General features: G+C 44.4%; 1 protein-coding gene across 1 annotated transcript in view; it reads left to right on the top strand.

The window, feature by feature from the left end:
• The window catches only part of DRC11 (dynein regulatory complex subunit 11), a gene marked incomplete at both ends in the record, with an annotated part of 92894 nt that overhangs the window by 32420 nt on the left and 41946 nt on the right, over positions 1-18528 (top strand). The window contains one exon of the mRNA XM_082285229.1: positions 9599-9683. Within this exon, the coding sequence (XP_082141355.1) occupies positions 9599-9683 (85 nt within the window). The remainder of the gene's footprint in view (positions 1-9598; positions 9684-18528) is intronic.

The raw sequence follows: 18528 nt of genomic DNA, 5'->3' as shown, positions 1-18528 counted from the left end.
CAACTCCAGCCAATTTCGGGAGACTACAGGTCATGCACCAGAGCCACACCGAACAGTTACAGGACTAGACCACTCCAACTTTTCTCTCCCAAAACTAAAAAAGTGGGAGTTAAGGAACTTGGCATCTCCAGGCATTACACTGTGTTTCCTGGACTGCAGACATGACTGGGGTTTTGAGCTAAAACTCCTGGTAAATGGCAGCTCCTAATACCATGCCTGGCTTAGAGCTGAGCTCATCTGGAATGTTTCTCCTTGTCCTTTCCTACGCTTTTTAAATGCCAAAGTAGAGGTTCTGAATTATTTTTCTTTCTAGTGAGCTCTTTGGTTATTAGCATTGGCCAGGAGTGCAAACATCTCTAATTTAACAGATGGATTCTGTGACATTCTCACTTTTTCCCTGGTTTTAACACTCTCTGTACACCTGATGGGGATTTATTCCAATGAGGCTGCACAAGCCAACTGGGATGAACATGGAAAAATCAAGCACTGTGACTGCTTTCATCTGTATGAAACTGCCTCCGATTTATTGTTAAATAGGTCATTTATGCTTTCACATAAACCACAGAGGGAGTTTATAGACCCACAGATCTCCTGAAGTGGACAAGGCCCTGGGGGTCCTGGTGGACAAGACGCTGTCCCTGAGCCATGAGTGTTCCCTGGGGGACAAGAAGGCCAGTGGGATCCTGGGGTGCATCAAGAAGACCATTCCCAGCAGGTCAGGGGGTGATCCTGCCCCTCTCCTCAGCCCTGAGAGGTACATCTGGAGGGCTGTGTCCAGCTCTGAGCTCCTCAGGACAAGAAGCTCCTGGAGAGGGTCCAGTGGAGCCTACAGAGGTGATGAAGGGACTGGAGCATCTCTGATGAGGAAAGGCTGAGGGAGCTGGGGCTCCTCAAGAGGAGACACAGCTGACAGGGAACCTCTGTAATGTGTGTAATTATGCAAAATGGGGGTGCCAGAGCATGGACCAGGCTCTGCTCCACGGGGCTCAGCAGTGGGACACAAGAACAGGCAGAAACTGATGGTTCCACCTGGACAGAAGGCAGAACTTCTTTCCTGTGCAGTGACCGAACAGTGTCCAGAGAGGCTGTGGAGTCTCCCTCTCTGGGGATATTCCAGAGCTGTCCAGACACAATCCTGTGCCCTGTGCTCTGGGATGACCCTGCTGGGGCAGGGAGGTGGGACCAGATGACCTCACTGTGGTCCCTTCCAACCTGACCCATTCTGGGATTCTGAGCAGTGAAAGGGAAAGCAGTGTCTGGTTACATTCCTAAAAACTTTGCAATGCACCATTTTCAGCTTCTCCTTCCCCACTGACACCTTCCTGCTGCATCAAAAGTGCTCTTCAAGGCAGTTCAGTCTTAGCTGCAAATAGTGATTCCAGTTTTAAATGGATTATCAAGCCACTCTCCCAAGCAGTGATGCAATGCCTGATGAAGCTAGTCACACTCTGTCCTTTAGAAACTCCTCAAGTTAAATCATGGGCAGGTAGCAGGTCAGGGGCACAGTGATCCATGGGCGGGACAGCCATGACACAGTGGCTGAAGAGCATTTTAACTCAGGGAGGCAAAAAATGAGTTATGCCAGCCTGGGCTGTATTTCTGCACTGATAGCACAGGTGTAAGGCAGAGGCAGAGCTACTGAAACGTGTCTGATGCCACCTTTGATGCCACCTTGGATCCATCTGTCTTCATCACACTGAAGAAATTACATCACTGAAAATTCCAATGAAAATCTCATCATTTACCCACAACCAGGGCTGTCTAATCACCATATTGCACTTCTATGCTCTACTGTCTATTCCAGCATTGAAAAAAGGGGTGGGTCAAAGCACAGAGCTTCTCTGCTCATTCCAGGCCCTCATTCCCAGTTTTCCAGGCAGATATAAAGGCTGTCCATGCTGCACAGCACACGCAGGGAGGCTGACATGCCCCAAGAGCACTGAATTGATTATCCATGCACACAACTCTCCATCCAGCACGTGAGCAAGAGGGAGAGCACAGACCTTCCAGGGCGTTTTTAATCAGCCAATACCCTTGAAATACCTCAGCCACCTTTCACAGGCAGGTGTGGCAGAAGAAATGCAGCAGATGTAAAACCATTTTGGAACAAGGAAGAGGGCAAAGTCCTGCGAGAGCCCACACAGAGCCGGGGATGCTTTTCTAGCTGGGTGACCTGTCCAGGCCACCATTTCTGAACCCTCTCCAGAAGCATTATCTTCAGTTTTAGGTGATGGGCCATAGTGAAGGAGTGTAAAGCAGCCAGGTTAGAGCCTTCTTGCCCTCCTGTAGAGATGCATTCTGGTCCACCTTGACTTCTAAGAAGCAAAAACAATTGCTCGAATTTCTCATAAACAAATCCCATAAAACAAAATGCTCTCTTATTCTCCATTTCACTCCAAATCCCAAAGAAACCTGTGATGTTGGAGGGCAAGTTATTTCTTTTGGCTGGCCTTGCCAGAAAAAATGGCATGCTTTATTTTCCTCTTTACAGGATTCATATTGTGTTAATAAAGTACTGTTGATTCCCTCTGGCTGACTCTGCAGGAAAACTATTCTCACAAAGCTTCTAGTCTGGGTTAAAGTAATCTTGCTTAAAACTGCCCATAATTGTTTCAGTCTCTTAAGTTTAATGCTGAGCACTGGAAATTCTGCCCAATTTGAGTCAGGACCGGGCGTTCTATGCTGGCAGGAGAAGCTGACCAAAGGTAAGGAATTCAGTAAACGCAGGGGGAATCTGACCCAGCGTTTCTTTGAGCCAGCTTCTGTATTTCTGACCTTGCTCTGAAGAGAATGGAAAGATGGGACAAAATCAAACCAGATGAGAGTTTAATGGGAGCTGTGTGCTTCAGTGTGCTTGTCATTCCATCAGCCAAGGCCCCCAGAGCCCTGGAGCAGTCCCTGAGGGCCTCCTCACGAAGGGCTGCACACCCCACTTCTCCTCTCCTCGCTGCTGGCTCGACAGGAGGGCATTCCTCCAAAGGCTGGAGACAGGCAACAGGAAGCTGGCACTGGAAACCAGCCTGGGGACAGCCTGACTGGGAAAGAGGGGGAGCAGCCCTCCATCCTTGGAGACAATTCCTCAAGGAATACAGCTCTGGTAAACACAGCACGATCAGCAACTCCCAACAAGAAGGAAACACACTCAAGGATCTTCAAACCAAGCACGGGGGCAGTGCTGGATGTCAGTTTTCCCTCCAGGGGCAGGGATGGGACATCCAGGTGTCCTTAGATCCGTCAGGATCTTTCAGTGTTACCTCACACCAGGTTAACCAGCAGCTCTGCCCAAGGCTGTTCTGCGTTGCAGGAGTCAAGCCAAAAGCCCTAAATAACCTTCCAGGGATCTGCTTTCCAGTCCCTTTAATCTTCTTCCCATTTCCATGCTGTGGTGGGTGTATTTAATGTCCTCTAGGTTTGTCTGAGCCTTCAGCACAGCTTAGTTGGTATCAGCTCTTGCAAAGCAAGTCAGTTGTATCAGTCAGGACGTGATTTCTCCCAGTCCTCACTGAATTCAAATTTGAGCTCTGAGAAAACTTTGGGCAACATTTTTTGAGTGTGTGGAGGGAGGGACATGCAAAATCAGAGCACCAGAATGTTTCATGAGTGTCAATATTACAAAATATTTCTTCTGATTGTTGCAGGTTTTCTTTTACCTTAAGCTGATATTGGAAGAATAAGTCTTGTTGGTTTTCCTTGGCATTATTCATGCCCAAGCTGCCTTTAATTTCCATTCAGAAATCCAGGAGTAATTTGCAGTGCTACCATCCATGTCTCCAATTATCTCAAGGAGAAAAATCTCTTGGTATTTTAAACCAGGAATGATTTGTCAAAATTTTGAAGGGAAGAAAATTTTTAACAATCCTTTTCCCTCGTGGTTTTTACAGCAGGAATTGGGATAACCAGGAGTCCTGGCAGAGAAAGCTCATACCCCAGCCTACCTGAAGGGGAACAGAGATTCCTGTTTTTCCATTCTGCTAATTACCTATTGCTATCCCTAAAAGACCAGAAGGATCCTTGGAAAGGTAATAACTTTATGACAAAGCAGAACAGACTCTTTTGCTGTAGGAACTCAAGCAGCTTATGAACAACCCCACTGGGTCAGCCAAAGGTCTACCTCTCCTGGCCAGTAACACCACATGGAATAAAACTATCAGGGAGAATTACCACATTCCTCATTTAGGTCTGTCCCCTCCAACAACTGTTCCCAGCTATTGCTTGGCTTTGAAGTTGCCTTCTCCCATTTCAGATCTAAGGCAGGCACCGGGGACCCCAAAGACCATTCTAATTACGATAGTTACTCTAATAAAGGATATCACCTTTCCCCACAAAAAACCCAAAAAGCGTCTTCGTTCCTCCATGGGAATGCTTTTCCTTGCACATTGTTGGCCTCACAACACTCGATCTCTGATTTTCAAAGCTGAATATTTATCCAGAACAATAAAGTTTCTGATCCTCCAATTACCCTCCACTGAAACGCTTCCATGTATAACAACCACGCGTACAAGCAAACACTGGGAGGATCAGGACCTGAGATAAAACATCAGTTGCAATGTGTCTGTGTCCAAACTCATTAAAGATGATAAGAAGCCTGTGGAAATCAATCTTGCTTTATAAGTAATAGTGTATTTGCCCAGGTTATTTTTCCTGGAAGTGGTTTTCAAAGAGCTAAAGAAAGCACACACACAAAAAGGGAAAAAAAAAAAAACCAAAACAACGCAGCAAAGACACCTAAAATAAACCAGCACTGCTATTTAAGCAGCCTGAGAGAATCCATATCAGGTGGGGTTACAGAAACAGGCAAGAACTACAAAACTGATGAGGGTTTTATTTCTTTAAAGAGCTCCCCCCTCTTTGTCTGTGTCCCTTTTCTGCACGGAACACCCCTCTGTCCCTCCACTCAGCGCATACACCATCATTCATGCCTCCTCTTCTGCACACAGCCCACATCCTTTCTTCCCCTGAGAAGAGTTAAGCACTCTTGTTCCTCCAAAGAACAATTTATTTTTCCTGACAAGGCCTTTTATGCAATTAACTGGAGAAGCCATAGCCAAAAAGAAAGAATAACACATGTAAAACCACGCCAGAGAACAGAGTAGGTAGGAACTTGTTGAGTCTATTACCAGACAAAATGTTTAAATCAATGGTGTGTTCTCATAAATCAAAAGCCAGATTTAGCCCTAACTATAACCATCCCTGAGCAATGTGGAATTGAGAGAATACACTTTAAAAATTTTTTGAAGCTCCTGAAACGAGGAAGGGAGGAAGCAGCAGATGAGACAAGCACAATGTAGGGTCATCTCCCAGGCAGAGAATTTATTTTACAGGTGAGAGTGGAGGTGCCACAGCATTCAGAGCTTGCCAATCACACTGACTTGTCCCAGTCTGGTGGTGATTTGGAGACATGAGAGAACCATTTGAACCTAGTTAAAACTTGGACATTTATGTGGGGTTTTGTGCTGTAACAAATACTGAGCCCAGAAGAGCCAGAACTCTTTGCTACAGATCAGAGACTAAAGGATTTGCACTGCAGACCATAAAAGATCATTCTTTTTCAATTACACTTGACAGGACTGAGTTATTGTAAGAGGAATAGGTTTGGAGTAGTAACAGTGAACCAGAGAACATAATGTAATTTGAGAAACAGCACAGAAACCTCATCACATCCTTTTCTTTTTCAGCTGGGAGTGCAAGATCACATCTTTTCACCCCTCCATCCTTGTCCATCCCTTTACTCTTCCACTTGAGCTGCTTTGATTCAGATTTAGGGCCCCCATTCATCCCAGTTAGAAGGCTTTTCTGTAAAGCTGTTTTCCAAGCCCCTGCTCTGCTTCCGTTGACAGGATTTCACTGCTTTCCAGAAAAGTAATGGATTTCTCACACACCGGCTTCTAAAGGTCCCTTCTTCTACAGCATCTCCCTCAGCACAGAAACTTTAGCAGTGCTGCTAAATAGTGGCTCTGACCCAGAGAAGGATCTTTTTGCCTGCTCTGAACTCCGGCACAAGCAAGCAGAGCACAGCTCCCAAACCCAGCCTGCTGTTCAGTGCCTGGCAACACACAGCAGGGAGCAGGTCACCCCCAGGAGCCATCCTCAGCTCCCTGCCTGCAGGCTTTGGGCTCCTGAGGCTGTAAGGGCCTTCCCAGGCTGCTGCTGGGCTTTGGCTCACACAGAGGAGGTTTCTTCTTAGCCCTGTCCTTCCTCCTCACCTTATTTACTTCTGTTCAGCCCCTGAGTCCAGTCCCGCCACGTGATTTTTCAAACTTCATTTGTTCCTTTAGTCAATTGGTTTTACTAGAACTGCATCCTCCCTCAGAAATCCAGGACAATTTGCTTCTGCTTTCGCTTGCAGCGCTTAACGCGCTGTCAGCACTCCCACTGAAGCAATCACACTGAAAATAAGAGTTGCTTCTTCCAGTTCTGGCATTTACACGTTTTTATGAGACACTGGAAAAGTACAACTGGATATTTTTTTCCCCCTCTGCGAACACTGAGACAGTAATAAGTACCAGATTCACAGAGTTCTGACTCGGATCTAGGTGTCTCTGACATGCACCATGTCTTTCAAATATATTACACACTCTAATGCTCCTGTTATCAAGAGCTTAAGCTTTTTATGTTCTCCTCTCCTCATCAACAGTGGAACCAGGCAGGATTCCCATCACACAGCTCCCCTCCGCACTTCCCACAAAACAAAGCAGCCTGCTGGGGCTTCTTCTTGCAACTTCTTGCATCATCTGGGTTCAGTTTCTTACCCTATTATTGCCTCTACCCATGAATATTTCAGCGTTTATAGGAAGTTTCAAAAGGGGAAGGTGGTTAAAAATTATTTGGATAAATATTATTGTGAGGAAAGCTCAGAATCACTCCACAATGTCTGGGGACCTCCTCCTAATTCAAGAGCTGTTCATGGGAAATGTCTGGTGGGACCCCCTTGAGCCACAGGTGATGTGTAGCTTATCTGATGGCACAAAGATACAGGAATTTAAAATTATAGAGTGGTTTGGGTTAGAAGGGACTTTGAAGATCATTTAGTCCCACCCCACACCTTCCACTGTCCCAGGTTGCTCCAAGCCCCATCCCGCCTGGCCTTGGACACTTGCAGGGATGGGGCAGCCACAGCTTCTCTGGCTGCTCATTTTATCCTGGTGTTTTTCCAACTGCAAACCAAAGAACTTAGGTCCAGCTGAGTCCAAATTTACATCCTAAGGCAAAGGCATGAGACAACCCATTGTGATGGCTCTGAGCAGAACGCTGCCAGAAAGTGAAGGGGGAATGAAAATTGAGATTCATTACGTTTAAAGTGGACTTTTGACCAGGAAGATGAATGGCTGCATTTTTCTGGGCAGATTTACAGGCCAAACGAATCCCTGGTTTAACCTCTGAACTCGGAGGGTTTCATAAAGGGAGGAATTTGCCTATCGGGGTCACGCATGGGAATTCCCAGGCATCACAAGATTGAAGCTGTGGTCATTTCAACCTAGAAGAGAAAGAGGAAAACCCACAAGAGGGTGGGTAGGGAAATAAGATTTAAGAGCTCTGCTTCCAGGCCATCAGACAGCAGTGGATATGCACAAGAAAAAAGCAGATGCCCTGCAAGAATTAGAACACCAAAATATTTGGTACTGCCTGCTCTCGGGTCACTGATGACCATGGAAAAGCACATCCTGCATTACCCTCAACCAAAAACCCCACTGATCCCTGACTGGTTAATAAATGCCTGACCCTCTTTCCACGAAAAGATGGGCATTGTCTTCTCCTCACCTCATTTTTTCACACAAGCACCTGCTGTAGCTGCTACAAAAATAAAAAAGGTGAGAGGAGCCACATCACCACAAACAGCTGCACCAGCTGGGAGGAGAAGAATCACACAGAAAATACAGATTATAAACCAGAATCCCCTTCCCAAAATTCAGGATATGGTAGAATTTCTACAGCACTCAGATGTACTCATCATACATACCCAAAGGTAAATGTCACAGAATGGTCTGGGTTGGAGGGAACCTTAAAAATACCTAATTCCAATCCCCGCCATCTCCAAGAGCTGTAAATGATTTAAAGGTGGAAAAGGGAGTACAAATACCCAATGTAACATCAATAAATATTGAAAGCTGGCCCTGATATCATTTTCAGTGGGCTCCCAGCTGATTTTTCACCCACAGTGCATTTGCCTTTCCTTCCTCCCAGCTGGCACTGAAGTAGCAACAGCCTCAATAACAGATTTGGGGAAGTTTTTTACTGTAAACCAGACTTGTAGCAGCATTTAAGGCTGCATTTAACAGAGAACTGAGCTATTTTCTGGCTGTTTGTAAAAAATGGAACATGAGCTAACATTAAATAATAGATCATGCAGGGTTTTGAGGCCAAATTCCCGTTCTTAATGGATTTTTTTTAAAGCACACTGACAGCCCTTTGTTGATGCAGGCTGGTTTCTGGGAATGCAGTGGCCAAGGATTTGCATCTGTTTGCATATAGAACTTGTAATTGTTGAACAAGTCAGAGCTCCCAAGCACGGATGAATGTTTGTTGATTCCGCCCTAACTGGTGCTGCATTAATAGCAGCAAGAGATCCCAACCCTACACGTGGTGCTGCAGAAACAGAACAGATGCTCTGTTCCAAGGATCTCAGCTTAAAACTGAGCCTGCAGCTTAACAGCAGCCTAGGAAAGTCCCTTAAGGTACCAGTTGTTTTTTAAAAAAAAATGAAAGCAATTTTTAGGAATCGTGTTGACCTTTCTGAGCTCTTTTCTTCTCCAGGGAAATTTAATTTCATTTAGAGGAAACATTACCGTGCTGTTTGAAAGTAGCACGAGGGGTTTTCTGCACTGTCAGGATTTTCTTTGGAACAGAAAAACCTTCCTGATGTTACCAAAGAAACAGAAAATCTTACAGATATGTTCCAACAAGCAGCAAAAGGGAAGGAAGTTAAAGGGTCTTATCAGTGTAAATGGCCTTTGGGGCTGAAATGATTATCTGTATCGTTTAATCTCTTTCTGAAAGGCCTGGAAGCTCCCTGGGTTATCCATGAACCCTTCCCACAAAGTCACTCATTGCCCCTTCACAGCTTCCATCACCATCCAGTTGTGCAAGTCCATCGGAAATTTAGGAGTGGTAATCCTCACATGGAAATACAATCTGGAACTTGCAGATTAAAACCTGATTTAAGCAAAATAACTCTTCCCTAAAAAAAAAAAAAGCTGGATGTTGAAAGCAAAGAGAGTTGGGCTATGAACATAAAATAATGGAATCCCAAATGGTTTGGGTTGGGAGGGACATTAAAGCCCATCCAGTGCCACCCCCTGCCATGGGCAGGGACACCTTCCACTATCCCAGGCTGCTCCAAGCCCTGTCCAACCTGGCCTGGGACACTTCCAGCTATAAACACTTTAATCTACATCTGTCAGCCAGGAAGTAATGTGCAGCCCTAAGGATTTGCAGGTTTTGATGGACCATGGGATAACAGACATGGATTGATGACTGTTTTAACTCATTTACAGGACAAAAAGCCACTGCCATAAGAAGCTTCCCCACTATTTAAAATCTTTGTCAACCAGGTGAAAAATGATGGATTTTAATTCCCTTTCCACTTTTGTTTCTCCCACAGGCATATCACGGGCAGGTTTCCTGACTATCCCCCTGAGAACACAGGCGGTTCCAAGGCTATTTTTATCGAAAAGCATCCAGAGCAGGTACTGCCCCTCTTTTCATGAAAAAATTTCATGAGGTTGGAGAAGGAACTGCCACAAAACATGTGTGTTTATTTAAGCAGCAGTTTTTCCTAACTGTGGCTCTAGTTCTCCAAGAATCTTATGGATCAAAGCCTTTTGTTGCAAGTGAAAGGACGGGGTTTTTTTCTTCAGGGTGTTTCCAATCAGGTACCAAAATCTGTTCCCTTTCAGGCTGTGCAGCCACCTTATCACGACTGAAGGTGCTCAGGTGATGGACAAGAAGTAGAGAACAACAGCAGAGAAGAGTTTCTTATGCAGGCAGGCCTCAGCCTTGATTTACTGCCAAGGCTCATTAAGCAAATTTAACATCCCAGTGAAGGAAGTATCTTAGTTTATCTTGTGTGTTGTAGTGATCTCGGTTGTTTTTCCTGGTAAATCCCTCTCCTGATCTCTCTGGCTAATGGAAGTGGCTGATAATCTCTTCCTCTGATCATCTGGGTGTCATGCAGGGAAAGTGATTAAGCCCAGCTGAAGGCAGTAGTCGGCACTTGGAGCCATTTCCACCCATCCCGATGAGCCAAGCAGGATAATGAGTCTGTTGGGGGAAAACAGGAAGCAGGATTTGGCCCTTGAGTGAACTGGTGTGCTGGGCTAGGAAAACTAAGACGTCAAAACCTGAATTCTGTGGTCCTGAAAGCTCCACTTCTAAGACTGTTGCATGATTTTTCTGCAACTGGTTCTCTAACACAAGTGCGGTAAAAGAGGATTTTTATAGACTCTCAGAATGGTTTGGGTTGGAAGGGACCTAAAAAATCATCTCTTTGCAACCACCCTGACACCTTTCACTAGCCCAGGTTACTCAGAGCCCCATCCAGCCTGGAATGCTTCCACAGATGGGGAATTTTGGATTCAGCCCTCCCTGGGATCACAGGGAAGAGAACCTGGGGCACCCAGCAGTCTCTGTGTGGTTTGGGGAGGGTGTAAAGACAGGCACAGTACAGAGCACAGCCCTAACCATCAGCTACTGTGCTAAAAATGCAGGGAAACTGCTGCAAACAGCTCCCTGTGCCTCTCTTAAACGGAGTTTGGGGCATGCTCCTGGTTTTAGCCAAGTTCAGGGGCTGCTGAGGTCGAGGTCTGCAGTCAGGGAAGGAGATCCTCAATTCAGCCCCTAAAGCAGAAACACGTGCCAGAGTCAAGAAGGCTTCACTGGCTGCTGGGCTGGGAGCAGCCAGGAGCCACCCAGCAAGTGGGGCTTAATGCTGGAGAGGGGTTTGGGGAGTGTGATGCTAATGAGACCTGCTACCACCAAGGATAAACACAACTAGGGAAGAAAATACTACAAGGAATTGTTCTGAGCAACACTGGATATGGAGGTGGATTCTGGAGAAATGGATTTAACCTTCCTGTCCTGCTCCCAGCTTTCAATTCCCACCTTCAGCTGTTTTGTTGCCTTGCCTGAGCATCTGCTTTTTCTTTGCCTGAAAAAATGAAAGCCAGAAGGCTGGAGAGGTTCTTTCAGAGCTTGTTTTCCCTGCACCCTGGGAAAAAAACCCCTTCCTCTATTTTCCTAACAAATTTTCACTGATTATCTGATTTTCACCAGTTTTGGAGCCTGTTTTCTCTCCCTTTTTAGCCAGCAGAATGTGTGTCACAGCCTTAAGAGATCGCCACAGTGCAGCTGGCCAGAGAAAGTTCAGTGCAATCATGATTTTACCTGAATGTCAGACAAGTAAAACTTTTTTTTTTTAAAATGTTTTAATGACCTGCAGTCAGCTGCATATTAAAAATCCCTGGGTTTGTTCCACACTGGTCTACTGGGCAACATAGGAAGGGAAATCCTGGCCCCACTGAAGCTGATGGGAGTTTTGTCCTTGACTCCAGGGGGGACAGGAGTTCATCTCTTGTCTGTTTTAGCTCCTGTGCAGGGGTTGGTTAGTCCCAAGTCAAACTCCATGAAAAATCCAGACTGAACTGTATTTAAAAAGTGAGCATTTTATAAGACTTGGGTAAAGACACTTTGGGGAAAATAAAATACAAATTAATCACTTCACGAACCATTGCTGCATTATTATACATTCTATATTTCTTGATCCTTTGACAACCCTGACCTTACTTGACTTTGGAATGTAGCTGGCCTTCTGCACAAACTGCTTTTCCATGACATTTTCCAAATACCTTTCCAAAAGATGTTGCCAAAGACATCCTGAAGCTGAGTACTTGGTGCTTCAGTCAGCAAAGTAAGTGCTGTCCCTTGACTGAAAAGAAGCTTTTCTCTGCTTTACTTACTCTTCTAGAGAAATTCAACATTCCAGGACATCGGTGTAATCTCCCTGCATCTGTTCCAGATTTCTATCCCTAATGGTTTTTTATGTTTTGCTCCACAGATAATCATCAGATGTGACAATTTTTAGCTTTGCCCTTATCCTGCTGCCAAGAAAATTATGATCTTTTCCTGTAGTTCGTTAAGTCTCATCACCATGAAAATAAGCCAAGAGAGTTGCCATTTAGCAGGCACTTCCCCCTCTCCCAGCTCCCCCTCATTTCTAGTATTAAATAACATTCCAAAAAAAAAAGAGAAAGGTGTCAGAGAAGGACTCAAAGCCTTTAAATACTGTGATTATTTCAAGTTAACCACGCAGGAGGAGGGAGACTGTACTTGGCCTCTGTTAAACTGCACAACACTTAAAATATCACCTACAGACAGCAATCCACCTTCCCTAAAAACCCACACCAAAACTCCTCCATAAAGAAGCAGCATTTCCTAGGTTCCAACAAACTTCCTTCTGTACAGTTAATATCCCAAGAGAGAAACTTTTCCCTCCAGGAACACTGGGCTGTGCCCCTGGAAAGTGTTTGTGTTCAAGCTGATGTTAGAGCCAGGCTCTGAGGCTGCTCTTGATGCCTTAGCTTTTAACTTTTCGATTTTTCAAATCCTGCACTGCCCAGTGTGTAACCCTGAAGTTTCCTGTGACCTGTCAGCTGCTGTTCTCTCATGCTGGTTAGACATAACAAACTTCTCTAGGTTTGCTCTTCAAGGACACCAGGCCCCAAAATGTGTAAACTAAAAGCCTTTAAAGAGGAGGGGCAAGCTTGGGGAAATGACATCATTAACTGAGGCTATAATTGGAGAATTAACCCTGCTATGCAAATTAACCAAACTTATGAAGATGGTGAAGAACTGGTGACCCAGGGTCCACCTTGGCAGTAGCCTCTGGCTCCCCAGGGTGTGCCTTTGAAGGCCTTTCAAATAAATACCTACCTTTATTCCCTTATTCTGGTCTAGCCTCTGTTTTTAGGTGGCCTCTCTAGGCATCACTCTCACTACACAGCTGGAGATCCAGCATTCCCCAACTCACTCTCTACCCCTGCTTTTCTTTTATACCCACAACTCTATAAGGCAAGTTCAAGTAAGGTCTTCTTTCAAGGAATAAGGGAAGGGTTTCTTCCTTAAGAAGAACATTTACTTCCAATATTACCTTACCTGAGCCAACACCAAACTTCCTGTGGCTGAGGACAGCAGAACAAGTGAGTCCTGCTGGCAGCTGGAAGTTTTCTTATACTTGGCTCATATAAAACAGCATCAGACTTTTCATTCAAATGGAGATTTGCAATGCAAGATTTTAGAAAACATGGTTGAACTGATGTAGAAAAGTCAATTCAACTTTTATGGGGTATCAGCTTAAAGGAAAATGTCTTTTCAGTCTCTGAAGAAAATGCTACTGGAGAAGAATCATCACTGGCACAGTAGAAGTCCTAGGAAAGACTGGGAAAAAATACAAAGAGGCTAAAATTCATCTGCTCCCACTGAATGACAGTGTCTTCCTCAGTATTAAGAGTTTGCTAACTGCTTTCTGCATCATTTCAAAAATAGGCAACCTAGCAAAGAAAAGGGGAGTCCAAAACAATTTAGGAAGACATCTGCTTCTCTTTCCACTATGAAGGAAAAAACCCCCATACCCAAATGTGGGTGAATTGCCTACTCATCTCACACTAACCTTTGCTTGCCATTGCCTTTCTTTCCTCCTCTTCTGTCAGATTGTTCAGGCACCTCCTTGCAGCTGGAGGGGAAGTGGTTCTGTAGGACAGAGCAGAAGGCACTCAAGGTTAGATACACCCATACTTCCCCCAGCTCCCAGCCCCCTGCAATCCTGGAGCTGCTTGGAGCACAGGTGGGAGCAGAGCTGGAGAAGCTGCAGCAAGGCCAGGCAGAAGGACAAGGACACTTCAGTACCACCACAGCAAGTTCATGCGAACAGAAACTCTGTCTAACCCCTTCCAGTACCGTTCATCTGTGCAAAACCATGACAGCAGATCCTTCCATTTGGAGTCTGGCTGCACTTAAGATGCTGCCCGTAGAACGCAGAGGCACTGCTGCAAATTGAAACCTTTTGTCAATCACGTGTGTGTTTACAGGTACCCTGCTGGATAAAGCCACCCCTGAGATGCTGGGAGTGGTTCTGGTTACCCTCTGCAGGCAGAGCAGAGCAGAGGTGGAGGTGACAAGGTTGGATTTCTGGCTGGGTAGGAACACTACAGGAAAGGATACACTTGGAGTAGTATTACCACAGTCCTAGGTTATATCACCGCGTCCTGCAGCCGTAGAGAGGAGGAGAGAAGATCCAGCAGGCAGGAACTGTGCAGCAAGATTGATTTATTTAATTATTTTACAAACTCTTTTCTAGACTTTTTTCTTCATACTCTAATTGGACAAAGGATCAGCCACCCCTTGGGGTGATTGGCTAAAATCCTAAAACATCCATTGTCAAAATATTTTTCTACTGTACTATAAACAAGACTTTTCAAGGCTGCAGGTGTTTGGTTGTTTACATAACTCTGCTGCCTCTTCTGTGAGCGAGAAAAATCTCTCACGGGCTTAGAAAATAGCAAGAAAATCCTTGGTAGCAGCATTTTTGTATCCACAGAGTAGCTCTGTTGGTTTTGGATGCACCAGGCCCACTGGGACACTAAAAACCTGTTTTGAACTCCAGTCAATCTGTTAATCTATCCCAGGGAATGAAATGCTTCGCTGCTTATCACAGCGAGATGTGACGGAGCGCTGCTTGGGGTTTGAATTACCATATTTAATTAAATGTAAGACACTGAAATGCTTGGGGAGAGCCACTAATGGAACTGCCCTGGCTGCAAAGCACAGCCCTTGTCATTGTCCCCTTCCAGCACCCAGTACATTCAAAGGTATAACTTGAGAAAACAGGTATTTTCACTGTTGCAGGAAACACACCTTACAGTTGGAAATGTTTACTTTGCTACTCTTTCATGGTACTGCCAATATTAGTGGTCCATTAATAAACTTCAATGGATTTTCTGATTTAGACTCATTAGTAAATGATCTTAGAATCCCTCTCAGGGACAAGAAAGATGCCTAGAAACAAGAGAATGGTAGAAGCAGCAAATTTTCACCCTCTGCCTTTTTCAGATAATAAAGTATAAATGGCCAGGAACTAAAGAGAAGGGAATTGATGGAGCTGTACCCAGTTATCAGCTGCTGCTTGCTTGCAGGGATAAAGATGCTGAGCTATCCATGTGGATCTGTCAGAGTTTGTCACAATCTCTCTATCCAACCTCTCTCACCCACTAGAACAATTCAGTCTTTAGCTACATATTGAAATTAGACACACCTTGGGGCAGTCTCTCAAAATCCATCCCTATAAAAATCAATCTACCTTACAAACACCAGGACAAATTCATAATCTGGCTCCGAGTCCAGAGGGAACTTTGAGTCGTGTGTCATGAGAATATTCTGCTTCTGGATGGCTTCAGGAACTGGTCCTGCTCCATAAAAGCCCTCATGGTTTGGGACAGAGCAATCAGCCCTTTCCTGATGATATACTGGGATAGTCAGCACCTCTGCTGGAGTTTGCAGGTGCCCTCAGCACAAAAAGGCTTCTTTTAATGGTCTGGAATTCAGAGAGTGCAGCCTGTTGGATATTGTGTTTTCCCAATCACATTCCTCCCTGTGTCTTTCAGGTGGCTGAAGAACTGGCTGCCAAAAGGGAGGCAGAGAAAAAAGAAAAGGAGAAGAACGGAAAAGAAGAAAAGGAAAGGCCAGCAGTAAAAAAGCCACCAAAAGTTGGAAAGCAAGTAAGGCAATAAAAGCAGGTTGTGAAGCCAGAGACAAAGCTCAGGTGTGGGCAGAGGCTGTTCAGTGACACTGAACTGGTCACCAAAGCTCCAGGCTTGGGTTCAGGGGACTAAGAACTGGCTAAGGTTGGTCTCTCTCAGCCTTTCCATGACCTCCATGATTCTGGGGAACTTTTTACCTCTCATATTTTAGGAATGGCCACGACTGAGCTCAGTGGGAAGAGCTGATGGAGGTGCAGACTGTCAGGGACATAAATGAGGGCAAAATACACTTTAGGGCTTTGAGATCATTGCCAGGACAGTCAGAGAGGTAAACCAAGAGGTAACCAAGCATTCCCACTTGTAATGTGGGTACAGAGAAGTTCATTACTGCCACCCCTTGCAGAATTAGGAATTAAGGCCTTAGTCTCATCCAGATCCCACCTCAGAGCTTGTGTGGATTTCAAACTGATTTTTAAACCACATTAACCAGCATTTCATAAACCTGTAAATAAGCCATGCATTTTCAGCCCACATTCTCAGGGTAGGAACTATTTCTGTTTCAAATGTCAGTAGCCACCACTTAATGTACAATATACCCCCTGAAATCTTGGAGAAAAAGGGCTGCTTTCACAGAAGACACGCTTCCAAATTATTTCTGGAGCAATTTCACAGAGCAGAACACCTGTGAAACAGAACAGTGACCAAAAAGGGCATCTTCAAAAACAAGCTGTGCAACAAAAATTGTAGGCTTTTGCTGAAGCAGCAGCTTTTGTTTCTCATTTACTGTGTAGAATAAACAAAAGTTGAAACAATATATATAATTTTAATAAGGGTCATTAATCTCTCACTAAATATGTGGAGAAGAAGGGGGAGTTTTCTAGGGCAAAGCTTACTCTTCACTGCAAGTTTTACACAAATTAATTTGAAGGCCTAACCCTAGAACAAATATATATCAAAAAAAAAAAAAGATGCTTTTCTTGGACAACATCCATTAATCTGGCCAAAGCTCTCAGAACATCTAGCCAGGAACCTAAATTACATGAATTTAGGAAACATCAGTCAATTTAATCACAAGGTAGATACCTAAATGGTAACTTGTAAATGAGCACCTTGAAAACACTATTTGGGGGTTTGGAGTGGGTTTTTTTTCCCCCTTTGTAAATGAAAATACACAGCAGGCTGAAGGAGCAAATACATAAATGTTTTTCAAGCTCTTTAAGCTGGACTGCCTAAATTTGCTAACTAAGAAGGGTTGTGGCTGCTCCTGTGCAAACAGGAGATGTTTTCAAGCTCTGGGCACACTCCAGTCAGTCACTTGTTATTTTGACCAGTTTGTTGGGTGACACTGTCACAGCACTGGTGAAGCTCCTGAAACTGGATGGCACCTCCCCCATCTGCTCAAAAACCTGACTTTCCCAGGGTAAAATTTGATTCCTTCTTGGTTTTGCACATTTTAGTAGGTTAGAACCAACAACAGCAAAAATGTGTCTCGATCCCCTCGCAGCCTCTGCGAGGCTGTTTTGAAATGGGGTGAAATAACAGCAGAGAGCTCTGGGGTTTTATAACTTCATGTCATTCCCATCTCCTCAGCCATCACACAAGTCCTGTCAAGTAAAATTCTGAGCCATTATATCAGGTTCTCTATGGTTCATTGAGAAAGAACAAAGGGAACATTCTCTCCAAGGTTATAGCATTGACGGGGGAAAAAAAGGAGTATCTTAAACCAGTTGAGAAGTATTTGGAGAAGTTCTAACAGCAGGACTCTTATTAAAATAAGTATAGGCTGTAAGTCATAGGGATGCAGGCAGAAAAAAACTGTGCTCCCAATTTCAGCTCTTAAAGAAAACAAAAGTTTGATCCCAGAAGGAAATCTAAGTATTTCTGAAAAGCCTGATAGTAATCTTTACAAAAAGTATTTGATATCAAAGCAACTCCCCTTTCTTTTCTCTGCAAGGTGCTGATTTGATTTCCCATTAGGCACCTAAGGAAAAAAAACAACCACGGCTTCACCCCCACATAATCCCTCTTTCCAAAAGCAGAACCAGTCTGGACCGCCTCACCCAGTAACCTGCTGGAGCTTGTCTCACTGAACGTGAGCACGGCTGTGCATCCCTGAATTTCACCCAGAAAGCTCTGACAGGGGCGCACATTCCTGTCCTCAGTGAAACCTGTCAGGAAAATGTCCCTAGGAAATGTGCACAGTGGAGTGCATTCAGTTTCCCCTGCTGTCGAATGGGAATCACCTGGTGCAGAGCTGGCTTTGGAAAGCCTCAGGAACAGATTGAAACTCTTACTCCCACGTTTCTGCTTAAATTCAAACATATATTGCTGGTTCAAGGTGCCTTAACACATTTCAGACAGAACAAGCATGGAACCAATCAACTGAAAATCAAAAAATACATGAACTGGCTTAGAAGGAAAAGTTCTTTTTATTATATTTACTCTTAGGCTGTTAAATTGAGCCAAGAGGGAAAACAGAACAGCATCCTGCAACTGTCCCTTAGACACAAGAGAGTGGGTTTGATTAAAAACAACTGAATTAACACAACAGTATTATTTATGTCAGTGTATAAAATCACTGAAGCAAATAACTAAAATGATTCATTGGCTTATTTATAACAATAAAATGTTGATGTGTCCTGTTCCATTAAGAGGCTAAAAATGAAGACACCATTTTTAGGCTGGTTTGGGGGCAATTTGTTTGTTGGGGTTTTTAATAGTTGACACATTTCCTCTCAGAACACCATGGTTTAATAATTTTCTATAAAATACCATGGAAAAA

Source organism: Coloeus monedula (assembly GCF_965178545.1).
Source record: "Coloeus monedula genome assembly, chromosome: 7".
NCBI classification, from domain to species: domain Eukaryota; kingdom Metazoa; phylum Chordata; class Aves; order Passeriformes; family Corvidae; genus Coloeus; species Coloeus monedula.
The sequence above is the reverse complement of the archived record's forward strand: the minus strand, read 5'-3'. Positions and strand labels throughout refer to the sequence as shown.